General features: G+C 35.8%; 1 protein-coding gene across 1 annotated transcript in view; it reads right to left on the minus strand.

The window, feature by feature from the left end:
- Positions 1-16,002, minus strand: part of LOC129003700 (probable E3 ubiquitin-protein ligase HERC1) — a 133,944-nt gene that overhangs the window by 362 nt on the left and 117,580 nt on the right. Inside the window, exons 66-75 of the mRNA XM_054431998.1 lie at positions 14,297-14,419; positions 13,714-13,872; positions 13,321-13,509; positions 12,911-13,138; positions 12,070-12,330; positions 10,446-10,653; positions 9,801-9,994; positions 5,840-5,992; positions 5,288-5,421; positions 3,847-4,000 (exon numbers count right to left, since the gene is read on the minus strand). Of these exons, the coding sequence (XP_054287973.1) occupies positions 3,847-4,000; positions 5,288-5,421; positions 5,840-5,992; positions 9,801-9,994; positions 10,446-10,653; positions 12,070-12,330; positions 12,911-13,138; positions 13,321-13,509; positions 13,714-13,872; positions 14,297-14,419 (1,803 nt within the window). The remainder of the gene's footprint in view (positions 1-3,846; positions 4,001-5,287; positions 5,422-5,839; positions 5,993-9,800; positions 9,995-10,445; positions 10,654-12,069; positions 12,331-12,910; positions 13,139-13,320; positions 13,510-13,713; positions 13,873-14,296; positions 14,420-16,002) is intronic.

Below are 16,002 nucleotides of genomic sequence, written 5' to 3' on the forward strand. Positions count from 1 at the left end.
GCAAAAATACAAAACATTGAATCTGAATTAAACATTTATTTAATAAAAATAGATCTTGGTAGATAATTGGGTTGGATGCATTATAGGACAGTACCTGGGGACCGAGCTTTGCTCGGGGAAAATCATTCCCCCACTCTGCGATGCCAGCATTTACATTCCTTCACCATTTCCTACGTCATGGACCTGTTTACTTCCCTTATCATAGCATTTAAGAATTACAGATACATTAATCTATCTGCCACAAACGGTTCCCAGTTCCCACAATCTGCGATGCTAAACTTTACTACTTCCTACGCCGTGGAACTATTTTCATCTCTTTCCATAGCATTTTAGTATTTTAAATACATTAATCTGATTGCCACAAACATTTCCCACACTCCGCACTGCTAGCATTTACTACTTCTTTCACCATTTCCTATGTCTTGGACATGTTTCCATCCCTTCTCATAGCATTTCAGTATTTCAATTTCAGATACATAAATCTAACTGTTACAATTGGTTTCCAGTTCCCACACTCCGGACTGCTCGCCTTCACTACTTCCTTCACCACTACCTACGTCTCGGACCTGTTTTCCTCCCTTCCCATAGCATTTTAAGATTGTAGATACCTTAATCTAATTGTCATTAACAGTTCCCACACTCCGGACTGCTCGCCTTTACTACTTCCTTCACCACTTCCTACGTCTCAGACCTGTTTTCCTCCCTTCCCATAGCATTTTAAGATTGTAGATACCTTAATCTAATTGTCATTAACAGTTCCCAAACTCCGGACTGCTCGTCTTTACTACTTCCTTCACCACTTCCTACGTCTCAGACCTGTTTCCCTCCCATCTCATAGCATTTTAGGATTGTAGATACCTTAATATAATCGTCATAAACAGTTCCCACACTCCAGACTACTCGCCTTTACTAATTCCTTCACCACTTCCTACGTCGCGGACCTCTGTTTCCCTCCCTTCCCATAGCATTTTAGGATTGGGTATACCTTAATCTAATCGTCATAAACAGTTCCCACACTCCGTCCCGCTCACCTTTACTATTTCCTTTACCACTTCCTACGTCACGGGCCTGTTTCCTTACCTTCCCTTAGCATTTTATAATTGCAGATACTTTAATCTAATTGTCATAAACAGTTCCCGCACTCAGGATAGCTCGCATTGACTACTTCCATCACCACTTCCTACTTCACGGATCTGTTTCCCTCCCTTCCCATAGAATTTTAGGATTGCAGAAACCTTAATCTAATCGTCATAAAAAGTTCCCATACTCCGGACCGCTCACCTTTACTACTTACTGCCTTCACCACTTCCTTCGTCGCGGACCTGTTTCCCTCCCTTCCCATAGCATTTTAGGATTGCAGATACCTTAATCTAATCGTCATAAACAGTTACCACACTCCGGACTACTCGCCTTTACTAATTCCTTCACCACTTCCTACGTCGCGGACCTCTGTTTCCCTCCCTTCCCATAGCATTTTAGGATTGGGTATACCTTAATCTAATCGTCATAAACAGTTCCCACACTCCGTCCCGCTCACCTTTACTATTTCCTTTACCACTTCCTACGTCACGGGCCTGTTTCCTTACCTTCCCTTAGCATTTTATAATTGCAGATACTTTAATCTAATCGTCATAAACAGTTCCCGCACTCAGGGTAGCTCGCATTGACTACTTCCTTCACCACTTCCTATGTCGCGGACCTGTTTCCTTACCTTCCCATAGCATTTTAGGATTGCAGATACCTTACCATCCTTATGGAACAGCTGAAGCCACTTTTATTGTTAGTTCTGTCTGGTTTTCTGTAGATGTCGTGTTTTGTTTACAATTTGTTTATATTATTTTTTGGTTAGTTTCTCATTATTTGTGTCTCACTGTTTGGTTATATAGCCAACGATAGTAATATAGTAATATAGTACGGTAAGATAGTGAACGAGTTATCGTTTATGATTAAATATCTTTATTTGGTTAAACGAGGTTTTAAATTACTGCAATAACAAGAAACAAATTGTAAACAAAGCACGACATCTACAGAAGACGGACAGAACTAACAATAAAATTGGATTCAGCTGTTCCATAAGGATGGGAAATCTACCTTAATCTAATCGTAATAATAGATCCCACACTCCGCACTGCTAAGTTAACATTTCCTACAATGTATCGAATAAGCTTCAGTATAATCATTGCTCAATAGTAACAAGTGATGTTTTTGCTTTTGTACTGTATTTTATAATTTCTACTACACTGTGGGTAGATGCCTTTATGAACACATGTGTTACAACTTACAAGTCTTTTGTTTACTTTTTCCTTGTTATTTCATTCAACCAACATGGTTACTTAGCAACCCATTAGACTAATGTTAAAAAAATGTGACTTTTAATTTACTTTTTCCACGTAATTAGATTTTTGTTGGCAGTTATAACTGCAGTAAACTTGTTTTTAGGCCAAAAATAAACTATTTACAAAATTTTAAGAAAATCGTCGGAGCCGTTTTCGAGATCTTTGTGCAAGCATACATACATACATACATACATACATACATACATACAAGCAAACATTGCTCGTATTAGAGTATAGGATAACTTCTCATTAATCCTCTTAATTACACTTAAGAAAAGGGACAATTACCTGAAGTTTTTTGGAGCAATAAAAGAGTTCTTTTGGAACACTCTGCACAATGTAAGAGGAAGTTTATTTGTACCAAGATCTAGTGATTTACACATTATTAATAACTAATAACAATAATCCAATTTGAGGTATTTTGTAAAATAACCATGAAATACCCAACATTTTAATTATTATTTTTGTGGCTACTTCTAGTGATTTCCAAGTTTAAGCAATTGTAAGGTAAAACTGCCAAAGGCTTTTTTTGTCTGGAAGTTTTGCCAAACAGCAAACCCTGCTAATAGTATATTTCGTCACTAGGATCAAAAGTGGATCTTTTTAATACAAGCTCCAATTTAACTGCCGAGGCTGGAAAATTACCGAGTATTAAAAAGACACTCTTGATCCGAATGACAAACTATATTTTTCGTCATGCCGCCAAAAGACGTAGGTATAAAAACAAGAGTAAAATTTATGCACTGTTTATTAATAACCTTAAATTTTTCTTTCAGCTTGTCTCTTGAAACAATCAGCTGTTGCACATGCATAACTTTGGTTCATTCCTAACCATCGGTTGTTGATTCGATCACTTTAAACCAATCATTGTGGTTTGAACCAATCGGTTGTTCTTCAAAACAAACATTAGATTTGGGCACGGTTGTCGTGGAAATATAATAACCCTAAATTTACCTTGTATTCCTTTTATTTATACCCCTTAAAAACCCTTATGTTCTCTTAACTAATTTTATTAAAATACAAAACGCACTTAACAATAGAAACGTACACCAGTGCTATAAACTATTTTCTTGTGCTTTTTCTATTATATTTTGATACAAATCGTTACGCCTACTAACTTCGTCCATTGTGTCACTCACCTCACCAGTGGTGTACGGGAAATGCACACAAAAATAATAATAACACAACAATGAATGTTTTGATTATTTATAACCGAATGCATTTTAATTAAATTATGACAATCTCTCAAATCAAAAGTATCATCAACAATGATCTTTTTACTACTAGTAAATAATCATCAAAACATGTTATTATGCAAAGACTAAAAAGAAGAACTTTTGAATCTCAACGCATGTGTCAAAAAAAGTTGTTTATAAAGCAGTATGACGTAAAATAACTTTTGTCATTGGTTTAGTGATACAAAGCTAGCCAATATCTGTCCTGAAAAATGCTTAATCCTTTAGGATTTTTTTTCTGACTGTGATTTTGAAATACAGCAAACAATGTTTACCTGGAATCTCTGAGAGAGGTCAGCAAGGTTTGCTGGCAACCGAGATCTGCCTGATACAAATCTCATGAACAGAACCCTCTCTCCATCAGAGAAGTTTTCCAGCACCGACCACAGCCACTGGACCAGAGGGTTATTTTCATCCAAGTCACGATACCTGCAGACAAAATATAAATAAAGACGGTGACAAGCACAATAAATTAAAAACAAATAATTAAATTGGTAATAAAACCAGAAAATAGTATTTATATCTCAATATTGTAAGGTTGTCAAAATGCAGAGTAAATTTATAACGTCTACTATACTAATTTTTGCCAATTTCGAGGCGTTACATCATTCTTGCATCACTTCTATGACAAACAAATGATTTAGCAAAACATTTTGTATCGCTTGTTTAATTTTAATGCCCGTTCTATAATATTGAATTAAGTTATCATTCTGTGTTCGCTGGTTAAAGCAGCTGATTAAAATTGTTTTTTTAATTCCTATTTGCATGGATCAATATTATTTGTTATGTTCATAAAAAACATTTAGTCAACATCAGCACACTCAAACATTTCATGCTGCAGAGTGCTGTTCATCTCAGGTAGTGAAGTCATGTCTGTTGGTGATGGTAATATGTCTGTTGGTCGAGGTATGTCTGATATTTTTAATTTGTTGATTTATTTAAATGTTTAAAAGCAGTGTTAAGAATCGCAAATCTATCAGAAGTGGCTAATTACTTGTGAAACATGAAATTCTAGGCCAAAGTTTAACTACAATCTGTGCTATTGGGAAAAATATGTGCTCTAACCTCTTCCAATTTAAGTCTCCTTAAAATTTATCTAATTAACTATTGAACTTACGGAAGGCAGTTTTTATACTATCTGCAAATTTAGTATTTATAGTAGTTTCATATTCACACTGTTACACTAAAAAGATACTTATTTCTTGAATAAAACACTAAATTCATTGAGAAGCATTTTTACAGACATCTTAGAAGTTGAACTTGACAACAACTTAGTCCATTATTTCATTTTGTATCTTTAATTTATTATTGTATGTATGTGTATTATTTCATTTGATCATTTTGTTAATGAACAGTGAGGATTAATCAAGGAGTGTGACCAAACAGGCTGAAGAAATAATATATCAAAGCTTGGAGTATGCTTAAAACATCTTGCCTCCAAGAGTGAATTTAGAGTTTATTATCAGGTTTTGTAGGGTACTTTTGTCCGTCATGAGTCAATTTTTATAATTAATTGTCATAGTATTACTAATTTTGAAATGTTGTTACTCTATCTCAATTTTGAACCAAAACATTTGACACACTAGTAATCCTGTAACTGTAACAAATATATCCGAGGGCTGAAGACAAACTTGGTGATATGTTACCTAATATAATGCCAATATATTAATATAATAATATTTTTCTGGGAATATAAGGAATTGACTATTGTTATACCTTGCAATTTTCTTGAGCTGGGAAATAGAGATGTGAGCTACTCCACAGACAAGTTGTTCCAGATAAGATGCCGTGACCAAAGACAACAGTGGGACGGGGACAATCCAGGACATGCCTTCACGAACTGCCGACACCTACAGAGAATAAACATCATCAGGCCTTTGATGCTTGCTAAATAAACCAGTTGAAATCCTGTTGTAGGGTTCTCCTAAGATGTAAGAAAAAAATACTGCTAAAATAAACTTGTTCCACTTTGCTCTTAAAGTTGTATAAGTTTTCTTATTTCAACTCTTCAAGGCAATATTTTTTTAATGCCTGCCAGACCCTGCTATTGAAGTTTTTTTCCCAAATGGTGCCAAACCATCCCAAGTTTGCCCTTGGCTCTTTGGTCTTAAGTGTTGGTAGTTAATCATGATTAAATTCATAAACTCATCATCAAAATAGAATTAAAAAATATCTATTGGGGTACTACCTAGAATTTTAGTTCTGAATATGGATAACTAAATGGTTCACTAAAGAGTTCATAACCTTAAAGTGTCTTACTAAACCCACCTGTAGATCCATCTCATGCAGTCGGAAGTTGGTGGCTTGTTGGACATACTGTTGTCTAGAGTGGAAGGAGAGAGGGATGCTGCGTCCTCCGGGAACTATTGGGACTACTTGCCCAGTCCAGCTCGCTCCCTCAAAACACTCCACAGGGATGAACTGTTCAAACATACACTCATGTGCTTAAGGGTCAGTGAAAAAAACAAAACATAATCTACTTGTATGATAGCCTCAAAATCATCATCAATTCCAGTGATCACGGAGACAAAATCATAACTCGCGATTGTGGCAAAATCCCAAATCAAATGTAACCCCGCCCGAGAATCTGCGTTTTACCAGAAATAGCTCCTACAGAAATTCTCTTTCATGCCAACATTCTACTTTTAAAAAGCTTCAAGTTTATTGACTGGCATCGTTTATTATTAACACCAGAACGTCAAATTACTATATTAAACTATGTTGACACCATTGTGACCATTGGAGACTCTAAAAAAATCTGTGACTTAGAATTCTTTTTAAATAATAGACAATAGGCAAAGCTTTATTGTACATGGTGCCTAACACAGTAATTACAAAAGTAATTCCCAATTTGGTACATATTAATTTTATATCTAAGTTCTCCCAACAAGCGTAAAGCCTTAAAATGTATCTTTAAAAGACCAGTGACCAGTGAACACCTTTTTATGCAATTTGATTATATTTCCCCCCCTTCCATAATTTTTAAAGTCACTACAGCAGACCCCTCTTAACTGACCTCACATTAACCAATAATCAGATTATCTGCCCTTGCTCGTAAAATATTATAGTTTGTTTTAACCTACTTTGTTTTGAGAGCAATTTAGTTAAACTGCCGTTTTCAAGGAATCTCGGCATTTCCACTACCACGCTCAGCGATGGGAAATTCTAAATTCTAAAGGAAGTTATTGAGAATAAGTTATTTTGTATTTAACCTACAAAATATTACATATTGCCAGTTTGTCATCATTTATAGTAGCGCGAGCACATATCTGATTTGTCATCTGTGTGGCAAATTTATAATAATTGTAAGTACGTTGAAGTGTGTGTTTAGCTGTTAAGTTTAATTAACTGACCGTGCTTAAGTTTTAACTATACTGTGTTTTGGGTTTATTTGTGACTTTACTGTCGTCAATAATAAAGTCCTTCCTCTTTTTTTAAAAAGAGATTGATACGTGTTGTTCATTTTGTAAATAATGCATGTGTGACTTCAGAATAGTGATTACCCTGTAGGCTATAAGCTAATTCCAAACTTATTCACTTAATTTTTTTATGTTTTTAGGGATTGTCCCTTTTAACCGACCTTTTGAGTTATCCAACCTAGGTCCGGTCTCATTGGGTTCGGTTAAGAGGGGGTCTTCTGTATAATGTCACATATGGTACTGCAAGAAAAATAAAAATTTGTGGAAATTTAGTGGCTTAGCCGGTAGCGCGGCAGATCATGTAGCCAAAGCAGCCTCGTACAGTTTTTTAAATTATGTATCATATCGGCTCACCCCTTGCTTTCTTTGATATATTTCACGCTAGGAGAATATGGCGACAGGCAAATGCAAAAGGAAAAACGATGCCAACCTCTAAAAACATTTTGCTACATTCTGTTTAGGGGTGTGCGAAGCAGCAAAAAATTTTCGATTCGAAGCAACGATTCGATTCAAAAGATTTTCGATTCGATTCGATGCAACTCGATTCGAAGCAATACGGTATTTTTCTATTCATAATTGTCAATTGAGTGGATTAACAATAATTAAAATTTACCACATTTGTGTAATACAAATTTTTGTTGATGTGGTATTAGGCCTATTCATACTTAACATATGAATTTTAGGTGAAAAATATTTATTTTCAATCATAGGGATTAGAATAACCCGTATTGCTGGAAATATCAGTGAGCCTATGTATGGAGATTACTTGCCTATTTCATAATTTTTACTTGGAATTGGCTCAACTGAAAGAAAGAAGAAAATATTTTTTTATCAAGACATTCATTCTCATTTTAATAACTATTTAAATAACTAAATAGGTACCGGTAGCTAAATTACAACAAATTTGAATGGAACTTAATATAAAAACACCATTAAGAAATAAATTTACATATCACAAGTTTAGGGCCTGTGGACCGGCTTCAGGACTGCAAGCAAGAAGAAAATAATAATAATATGTTTCCACCATGCAATATGTATCATTCGATTCATTCCCTGCCTCCTAACCTCCTTAGTATAATAACCTCACACTTACATTATTTGTTACATCATCATAAATAAAGAATTATCAATTATTGGCATCAGTAGGCCTACAGCTTTACATAGGCATTATTTTTATAGGGCCTAAAATAATAACAGGCTAAGCAACATGACAAGTGGAGAACTCATTGAAGAAAAGATATTGTGTAAACTAATTTACTATAAAACTCAAAAACAGTAAATAACACACAAAACATTGTTTATGGTATAATTATTAAGGACTGTAAAAAATGCATATCATGTCATACAGTGGTATATACCTACTGCAAGAGATTAAAATCCTAAAACAACTGATTTTGATAGCTAATGAATGAAAGGAATTAAAAATCCATCAAATAAAGCCAAACAATATCACAATTAATTAGGTACCCTAAAAGTAACTCTTAAATAATACATAGAAGATTAAAATAATATTAAATCAAGAGATAAGAAAGTTAAATGCTATCTTCTAGTGCCCTTGGCAACACAGGTCAATGTTTTTAAACTCCCCTCAATGTTTTTGGAACAGCAGGGTCTTTTTCTCTGAAGGAAGGGTAGTAGTATGTCAACAAAAACAATGAATCACTTTCACCAGCCAGGCCCGGGCAACGATGTGTGCATTCAAGGTCATAGACCCTCCCCCTCCCCTCTTACACCACCCAGTTGCTACCCAGTTGCTTCAATTGCTGACAAAATGCAAGTAATGAAACAAGGAAGTAGAGACAAAAAAATATATTTCTTTATTCAAAAACACAAAACTGTTACAGATCATTTTCAAAGAAATTAATTCATTGTAATTTGTGAGTTGTAATTGTCTTGGAGCTTAGAAATATATTTTTTTACCCCCATCTAACCAGGATATAGATCTGTTCACTATATCAGATATTTCTTTTGTTTATAATTTATTATGTAAAATACTAAAATATATTTTTAATTAGGTATGGAATAAACAATAAATGATTAAACTAGTATGTCTGGATAAATAGTCTTTCTATTCTTTTGACTTTGTTTTCTTTGCACTGTTAGTGTTGCGTCACGGCTTTTGTCTTGTCACTCTTGTCAGTAGACACTAGACTGGCTCTGACTAGTGGCAGTGCGGCAATTGCTCTGTTGTGTCTTTATTCTTAAAGGTCGTGAGCCAACTTAACTTAATCTTTAATTCTCATTTGAACATTTTCATTCCTCTGTAATAATAGATATAAGAGTGTTTCTTTAAAAATAAATTATTCTTTTTTTTCTTTTGTCTGAACAAAAAACCCCTGACAAAAATACCAAATGTATCAGTCTATAAAACTAATCTTACTAGTTAAGTATTAAGTAACAATTTTTCAGACTTATTTTTAAAATGATTTTGGAGTAACCTATCTTGTTTTGGCTAGGTTTACAGTGGTAAAATATTTCTCACACTGCTTACATCAAGACAAAAAACAAAACCTCTCATCATTTGCAAAGTCAAAACAAAAAAATATAAAAACAATTAAAGCTATATTTAATGCAAAGAATGTATTAAATAAGAACGCCTTCGTAAAGGAAACGCAACAGCTACGCGCTCCTGTATTGCGGGTATTGCATTGACTTTCTGCAGGCGTTTTTCGTATATGGATACTGACTCCCTCATGAATCGAATCGTTTTTTGACCACCACTGAATCGAATCGCGATTCGATGCATCGAATCGAATCGAATCGAAATTTCGATGCATTTTCGATGCATCGCACACCCCTAATTCTGTTACCTCATGGAAGTTGGCCTCAGTGACCTCTGCAAGGTGAATGTCTCGTATACCTCGCAGACTCTGCGCGTATAGAGTGTCGTTCTCCTCCAGGTCTGCGCGAGACACTGGCTCCTGCACCAGCAACTTCCACACCAGGGGAGACAGACTCAGGGCTAGCGGCTTCTTGGTGCGGATTGCAACACCAAACAAAATACCTGCACAGACAAGGTTGCATAAGAAATCGGTTTCATCACACACAAGTTATATCAGGGGAAAGCAATTGAAATATTTCTTCTCGTCCACTCATAGTATATTGATAACAATACAAAATTAGTAAGGACAAGGCCTTCAGAATGAACGGTAGAGTTAGCAATATTATGAATAAAGGAGGAGTAAAAAGTTTTAGATCAATAACAAAAATATATAATGAAGCAATTTTAATAATATGGGTTCCTTGTCTGTCAACCTCAGGGAACAGTTTAAAAGACTTACTGTTAAAAGACAGGACAAACGTCAATTAGTCTATGACACCGTAACGTCAAAAGATATTTTTAAAGAAGCCTTAACAAAGCCTTGAAACTATTTGCTGCAGAACGAAACAAAAAAGACCTACATGGATGATGTGAAATAATCACTTTTCAAAGTTAATTGAATGATTTTTTTTACCTAGGAACTTGAACCACACAAGTTGCTGTGGCTGGGTGAGTGATGGGTTGAGCAGATACTTGTCTCTGTTGTAGCCAGTGTCATTGACTGCGTTGGGTGTTGGTATCAGTAGAGGCACAGCACCACACACCAGCTCATCACACATTTCTGTCATAGTGTCATCGAACACACCACCAGCGTCGTCTGCACCCTCCCCTACCAGCTTCACCTGGCACATAATTACAAGGTTTGAAAAGGTAAAGGTTTAGGAAAATTGGCAGAGGTTGATTTGAGATACCTCATACAATGCTTTGACACTTGCACTATTGATAAACCTTCTGCTCATGGATAGAAAGGGAAACTCCCCGACTTTAAAAGTCTTAGCTAATAACTTTGTGGAAATTTTCTGTTCCGACTGATGTTTTTATATACATTTAGTCAAGTTTGGTTATGTTGACACAATTTCCAGTAGAACTGACAACTATCCAAATTACTTGGAACAGTACCACATTCGGATAGTCGACAATTCGAATAATAGATTTTTACAGAAATTCGGGGTATTTGATAATAAATAGGTTTTAATATAACGTTTTTAAAAAGATTTTGCCATGAACTGTGATCAAGGTGGACGATGATAATATTTTTTCTGAGATGATGATGATGTCTACATTACCCTGGGAAATATTCAAGATTTTTCTGCGATCACGAAAGAAATTAATGATATTTCTATAATATTACTGCGGGATACGATGATAAAGTCTACTCAATCAGGGGAGATGTTTAGGATTTTGCTGTGATCAAGGAAGACGTTGATGATGTTTCCATGACTGTGGGAGATGTTCAGGATTCTGCGGCAATCACAGCTTATGCCTTTTTTAATAATAATTTTTATTTTATGATTATTTGTTTTAGGTTTTTAAAACTATTTCTGTAAGCAATTCGCTTATCATTGTTTTGGATAATTGGAATTCTACTATAGTACAAACGGGTACTTTACAATTACATCCATCCATTGCAACATCAATGACAGTCATTTCAACTTTTAAAACCAGAATAAGTTTATACATTGTCTTATACAATTGGGTCAGATATAGTTCGGCCGCTTAGAAAACGACCTGCGCGCTAATGCTAAACCAATGCTGGAGGAGGTCGTTTTCTAAGCGGCCGACCTATAGTAAGAAAGTACTTATTAATTTTTTGATACTTTGGAGTAATTAATTTGTTGATTGTTGATTGTGAGAAAAACCAAGGCCACACTAAAAAAACAGGCCGTAATGCTCGCCAAGCATGACGTCACGAAAGAAGACGGCTATGACGTATAAGTACTTATTTATTTATTTTCCAATGAAAGATTAAAACAAGCAGCTGATCACAAACGGCAAAATTACGTCATTGCCGTCTTCTATCGTGACTTCATGCTGGACGAGCATTACGGCCTGTTTTTTTAGTGTGGCCTTGGAAAAACACAGCATCATTAAATATAAAAAAAATTTACATTTCAATGTTCTTTAACTCACATACTACATGAATATATTATTTGTCCAATGGTGTAGACAATTATAATTTGTTAACACCCATTATATTCTAAAAGTCAATCAAAACTAATTGCTTAATGAATTTTCCAAGAGACAATAATAGTCTGTACCTTCCAAGCCCTGGACGGCAATCTCAAATCAGCTGGCCTCATCTTCACCACCTGTCTGGCCACCTGTGTGAAAATGGGTTTGGTCGCCTTCTGTTTTGTGAGGCGTCGCACGGTCACTTGTGGGCCGTAGTTGCGACCTTGCACCATTGTCCGGCCCAGAGAGCGAACCAGTGGTAGTGTGTACACTCTTGGGGCCAACAACGGCCTCAGCTGGGCACAGGCTAGCCAACTGTATGGCTCCACATTGGCCCAGTCACATTGCTGTCAATAAACAGGGGAGAGAAATAAGGAGTGGAAAAAACAACATTGAAAAGTATTTAACAAAGCATTACTTAAACAAAGGCCATTATAAATACAAATACTAATTGTTCTGCCCGTGCCTTGCAACGGGGAGAGAACGCAATATATTTTATAGATGGATAAATCATAGTTATTTCTTTAAAATTATTATCTTAAAATAATAACATCTTTTTAATTTCACTCTTTTTCTCATTCTTTCTCATTTACTTTGTAATCTTTAGACAATTGAAACAAAACAACTTCAACATTATTTGTCTTCAGTTAAGTGAAAGAGTCGATAATCTGAATAACTGCTAACCAAACTTAAGTGGTAATTTTTTTTTTTCACCGACCCAAGTAAAATTCATTTAACAAAACACCTTTGCTGTCAGTGATTGTGTTAAGAGTTTCTTAACTGCTTTGCAGCATAGTAACCTAGTCAAAGTAGTTTAGCTAAAATCGTACATATTCTACAGAATGCCTACATCCATGAGCATTACTAAGTATTTAACATTCAAATTAGTTTGATGACCTGAAAAATCCCTGAGGAGTTCTTATTTACCTGTGAGCAGAGAGGCAGTAGTCGCCAACAGCTGTACAAAGTGTCAGAAAAGTAGTGCAGCAGTCGTAGTCTAGCTCGCAGGGAGGGGACGGGGGTGCCCTGCAGATGGCCAAACTGTGGAGGAATGGCGGGGGGGCAACCCAGCTGTACAGAGGTGGACACACCAGGGCGACGACGGGGCAACTGTGGGGCAGTCCAGGCGGCACTGTGTGTACGGCCCGTGGAAATCTGTGCAACAAGTGATGCGAAAATATGATCAAATCTTAAACTATAATAACTATATTGATTGCAATATTATAATCCTGAATGAGCAGTTAAACCTTGACTACTAAACAAATGTTGGTGATTTGAGTGAAATAATAAATCTTTTTACTTAAAAACCTCAGTACGATCCGAAAAGCACAACATACCTGTTTGATGCCTTTACCAGAGAGCGTGGGTATGAGTTGGGGATGTCTGATGATAGGGGTGTGACCAAGGCCGAGTTGGTTATCAGAGTTGTTCCCCCACCCCCACACGTCTCCTGCAGAGGTGAGAGCCAACACATGCTCTGCTCCAACAGCTACAGCTTCTACAAACACTCCACTCAGAGTCATCACCTGTCAAACATCATGTAGCTGTTAAATACAAGAGAGAGTATCTGGAGAGCCAAGATTTTTTATTTCATAATTCGTTCAAGTGCAGCCCTACATTCTAAAGGTGTGGACATTTCCCTTAAAACTTGACTAAATGCTATTGGTAAGATAATACACAGTTATAAGTACACAACTGTACCATTGACCTACAATGGACTTCAATCTCACCTGTTCAGGCTTGAGAAGTCCTCTCGCTCGCGACTCTGGTTGACCAATGAGACGGTCGATGCCGCAAGTGAACACTCGTCCATCATTGGTCAAAAACACTGTGAACTGAGTTCCGCAGTAAACTCTCTTCACTGACTCTCCACAGAGTGCTTCCACTCTCTGAAAATATAAAATGGAAAAATGTCTTCCTGTTTTGAACCCTTACATACTAAAGCGTTACGTTATAAGTACTCCACAAAAAACCAGATTTTTTAATGGTAACAAACCGTGCTAATAATATTATACTTCAAGGAATTTTGTCTTTATTTAAAAAATCATAAGTCAATAATTACAGGCCCTAATTAATGTCTGAAAGGAATGCTGGTGACTAATTGGTGATCAAAAATAACTAAAATCCACTTAACTTGTTAATTGTGCGCAGAATATTATTCGAAAAAGCAGCATCAACCCAAGATCTTTCCAGGATCAGGTTTTGTTCTAGATTTTCTGTACTAAGGATAAAACCTCACAGTTCTAAAACTTTGATCCTAAACATTTGATCTCAGCACATATTGAACATGTAAGTAATAGTCCTATGGTTTACCTGAGGAGTGCCTTTGGTAGTGGTGTGGCCAAGTCCCAGCTTGCCGTAGTCTCCGTCACCAAAGGCCCACACTGCGCTGCCATTGGCTGCCACACACACTGTGTGGTTCAGGCCACATGCTACCTGCAAACAGAGGGTCAGTGTAGATAACAAGACAACTACTGTAGTGAGAAGTGAGGTGAGCAAATATTTTAGTGTGAAATTTGGTCAGAACTGAAGTTGATGATTTTCTAGCTCCTACAGTCTATTTTTCTATTCTTGATAAAGTTTTAAGAAAAATTAAAATACCGACTGTATACATTATAAAGGTATTTTTTTTAGTTAAGACACCTTATACCCTACCAAGAAAAAGCAAATACTAGCAACTTTTCCAAAATATTAGGGGTGTGCGAATATTCAAAATTTCGAATCGAATCGAATAGTAAAACTACTATTCGATTCGATTCGTTCTATCTGCGAGTATTCGATTTTTTGAATAGTTCAACGGTGGTTGAATAGTTCGGACCTTTTCGAATACTTCGCATCTGGTCACATAATTAGTTGGAGCTTTGGAAAGCATAAAACAAATCAAGTTGGCCAAAAAGTGTTTCAAGTAATTAATAAAAAATTACCATCGGGCTGAAATACTAATAGTAATCAGTTTCTATCGACTATCGAGTGACAACGTTTCATTTTCAACTATTGTGTAATCGTGTCGTTAGTTTCCGATGAAATAATGTCTTCCGCCATTAACCAAATAAACAAGGTCGGTAAAATAGTTCCGTTCTCACTTGTTTGAAAATAAATAAAAACTGTTAAGCTGCTTCAGATTAAATAAAAATGCAATACAATATTTAATTAAAACTCACTTAGATATTTTATTTTATTATTTTTCAACATTATTAAACTCATTATGTGCTGCAAAACACTACGTTAGCATTCATCCGCCTTCATTGTTCTTGGCGATGGCGATCGGGTTCAAGTTACGTTTTTTCTGGGATCACGGTAGACCTACATAAATCTAGCATACGACATTGATGTGTCTATTTTGAGTGAAGTAAAACTGAAAAAGTGATGGAGAATAAGATACCGAAACAAATTATACTGAGTTCTCTTATACATGAATACTGTCAACTTTATAAACTTGAAATATGATATATACAAATATTGTCTGCTAGATAGATTTGCCGTGATCCCAGAGTTAAACGTAATTCTCACTTGCTATGGAAGGAAGTCTGCTTCTATTCTTCTGCTTCTCTAGCAGACAACAATTTCTGTTCTTTCTTTTTTCTATTGCATTAGCGCAAGCTGTGTTACAAGACAAGAAGTTTTGAGGTTGGAGTTTAGAGACAGTTTGTTTAGCACGTCTGCACTAAGTATTTCAGCTAAACTTAGTAACAATTTTTGTATATTTTGACAACAGTTGCTTTTATACAGTTGGATATTGCCTAAAAGTTGTAGGCCTAGGCTTCATTTAAGTTTGGTTGAATGACACAATATGGATTCAGATGAAGAAGCCGATTTAGGCCTAAATGTGCCTTCAACATCATCACAAGAATTCAAAAATAAGGGTACCTAAAGGAGTTTAATTTGGGATTTTTTGTCAAAAAGGGCTCTGTTGCAGAATGCAACACATGTAAAAAGTCCTTAAAAGTAGGTTTAAAGTTAATAATTATACATTTCCTATGTAACTTAATAAACTCATTCTAAAAATGCCTAAGTTTAAG

This window comes from Macrosteles quadrilineatus, unplaced genomic scaffold (genome assembly GCF_028750875.1).
Source record: "Macrosteles quadrilineatus isolate MER2022 unplaced genomic scaffold, UCM_ALF_1.0 Scaffold_9__3_contigs__length_116548681, whole genome shotgun sequence".
Taxonomy (NCBI): Eukaryota; Metazoa; Arthropoda; class Insecta; order Hemiptera; family Cicadellidae; genus Macrosteles; species Macrosteles quadrilineatus.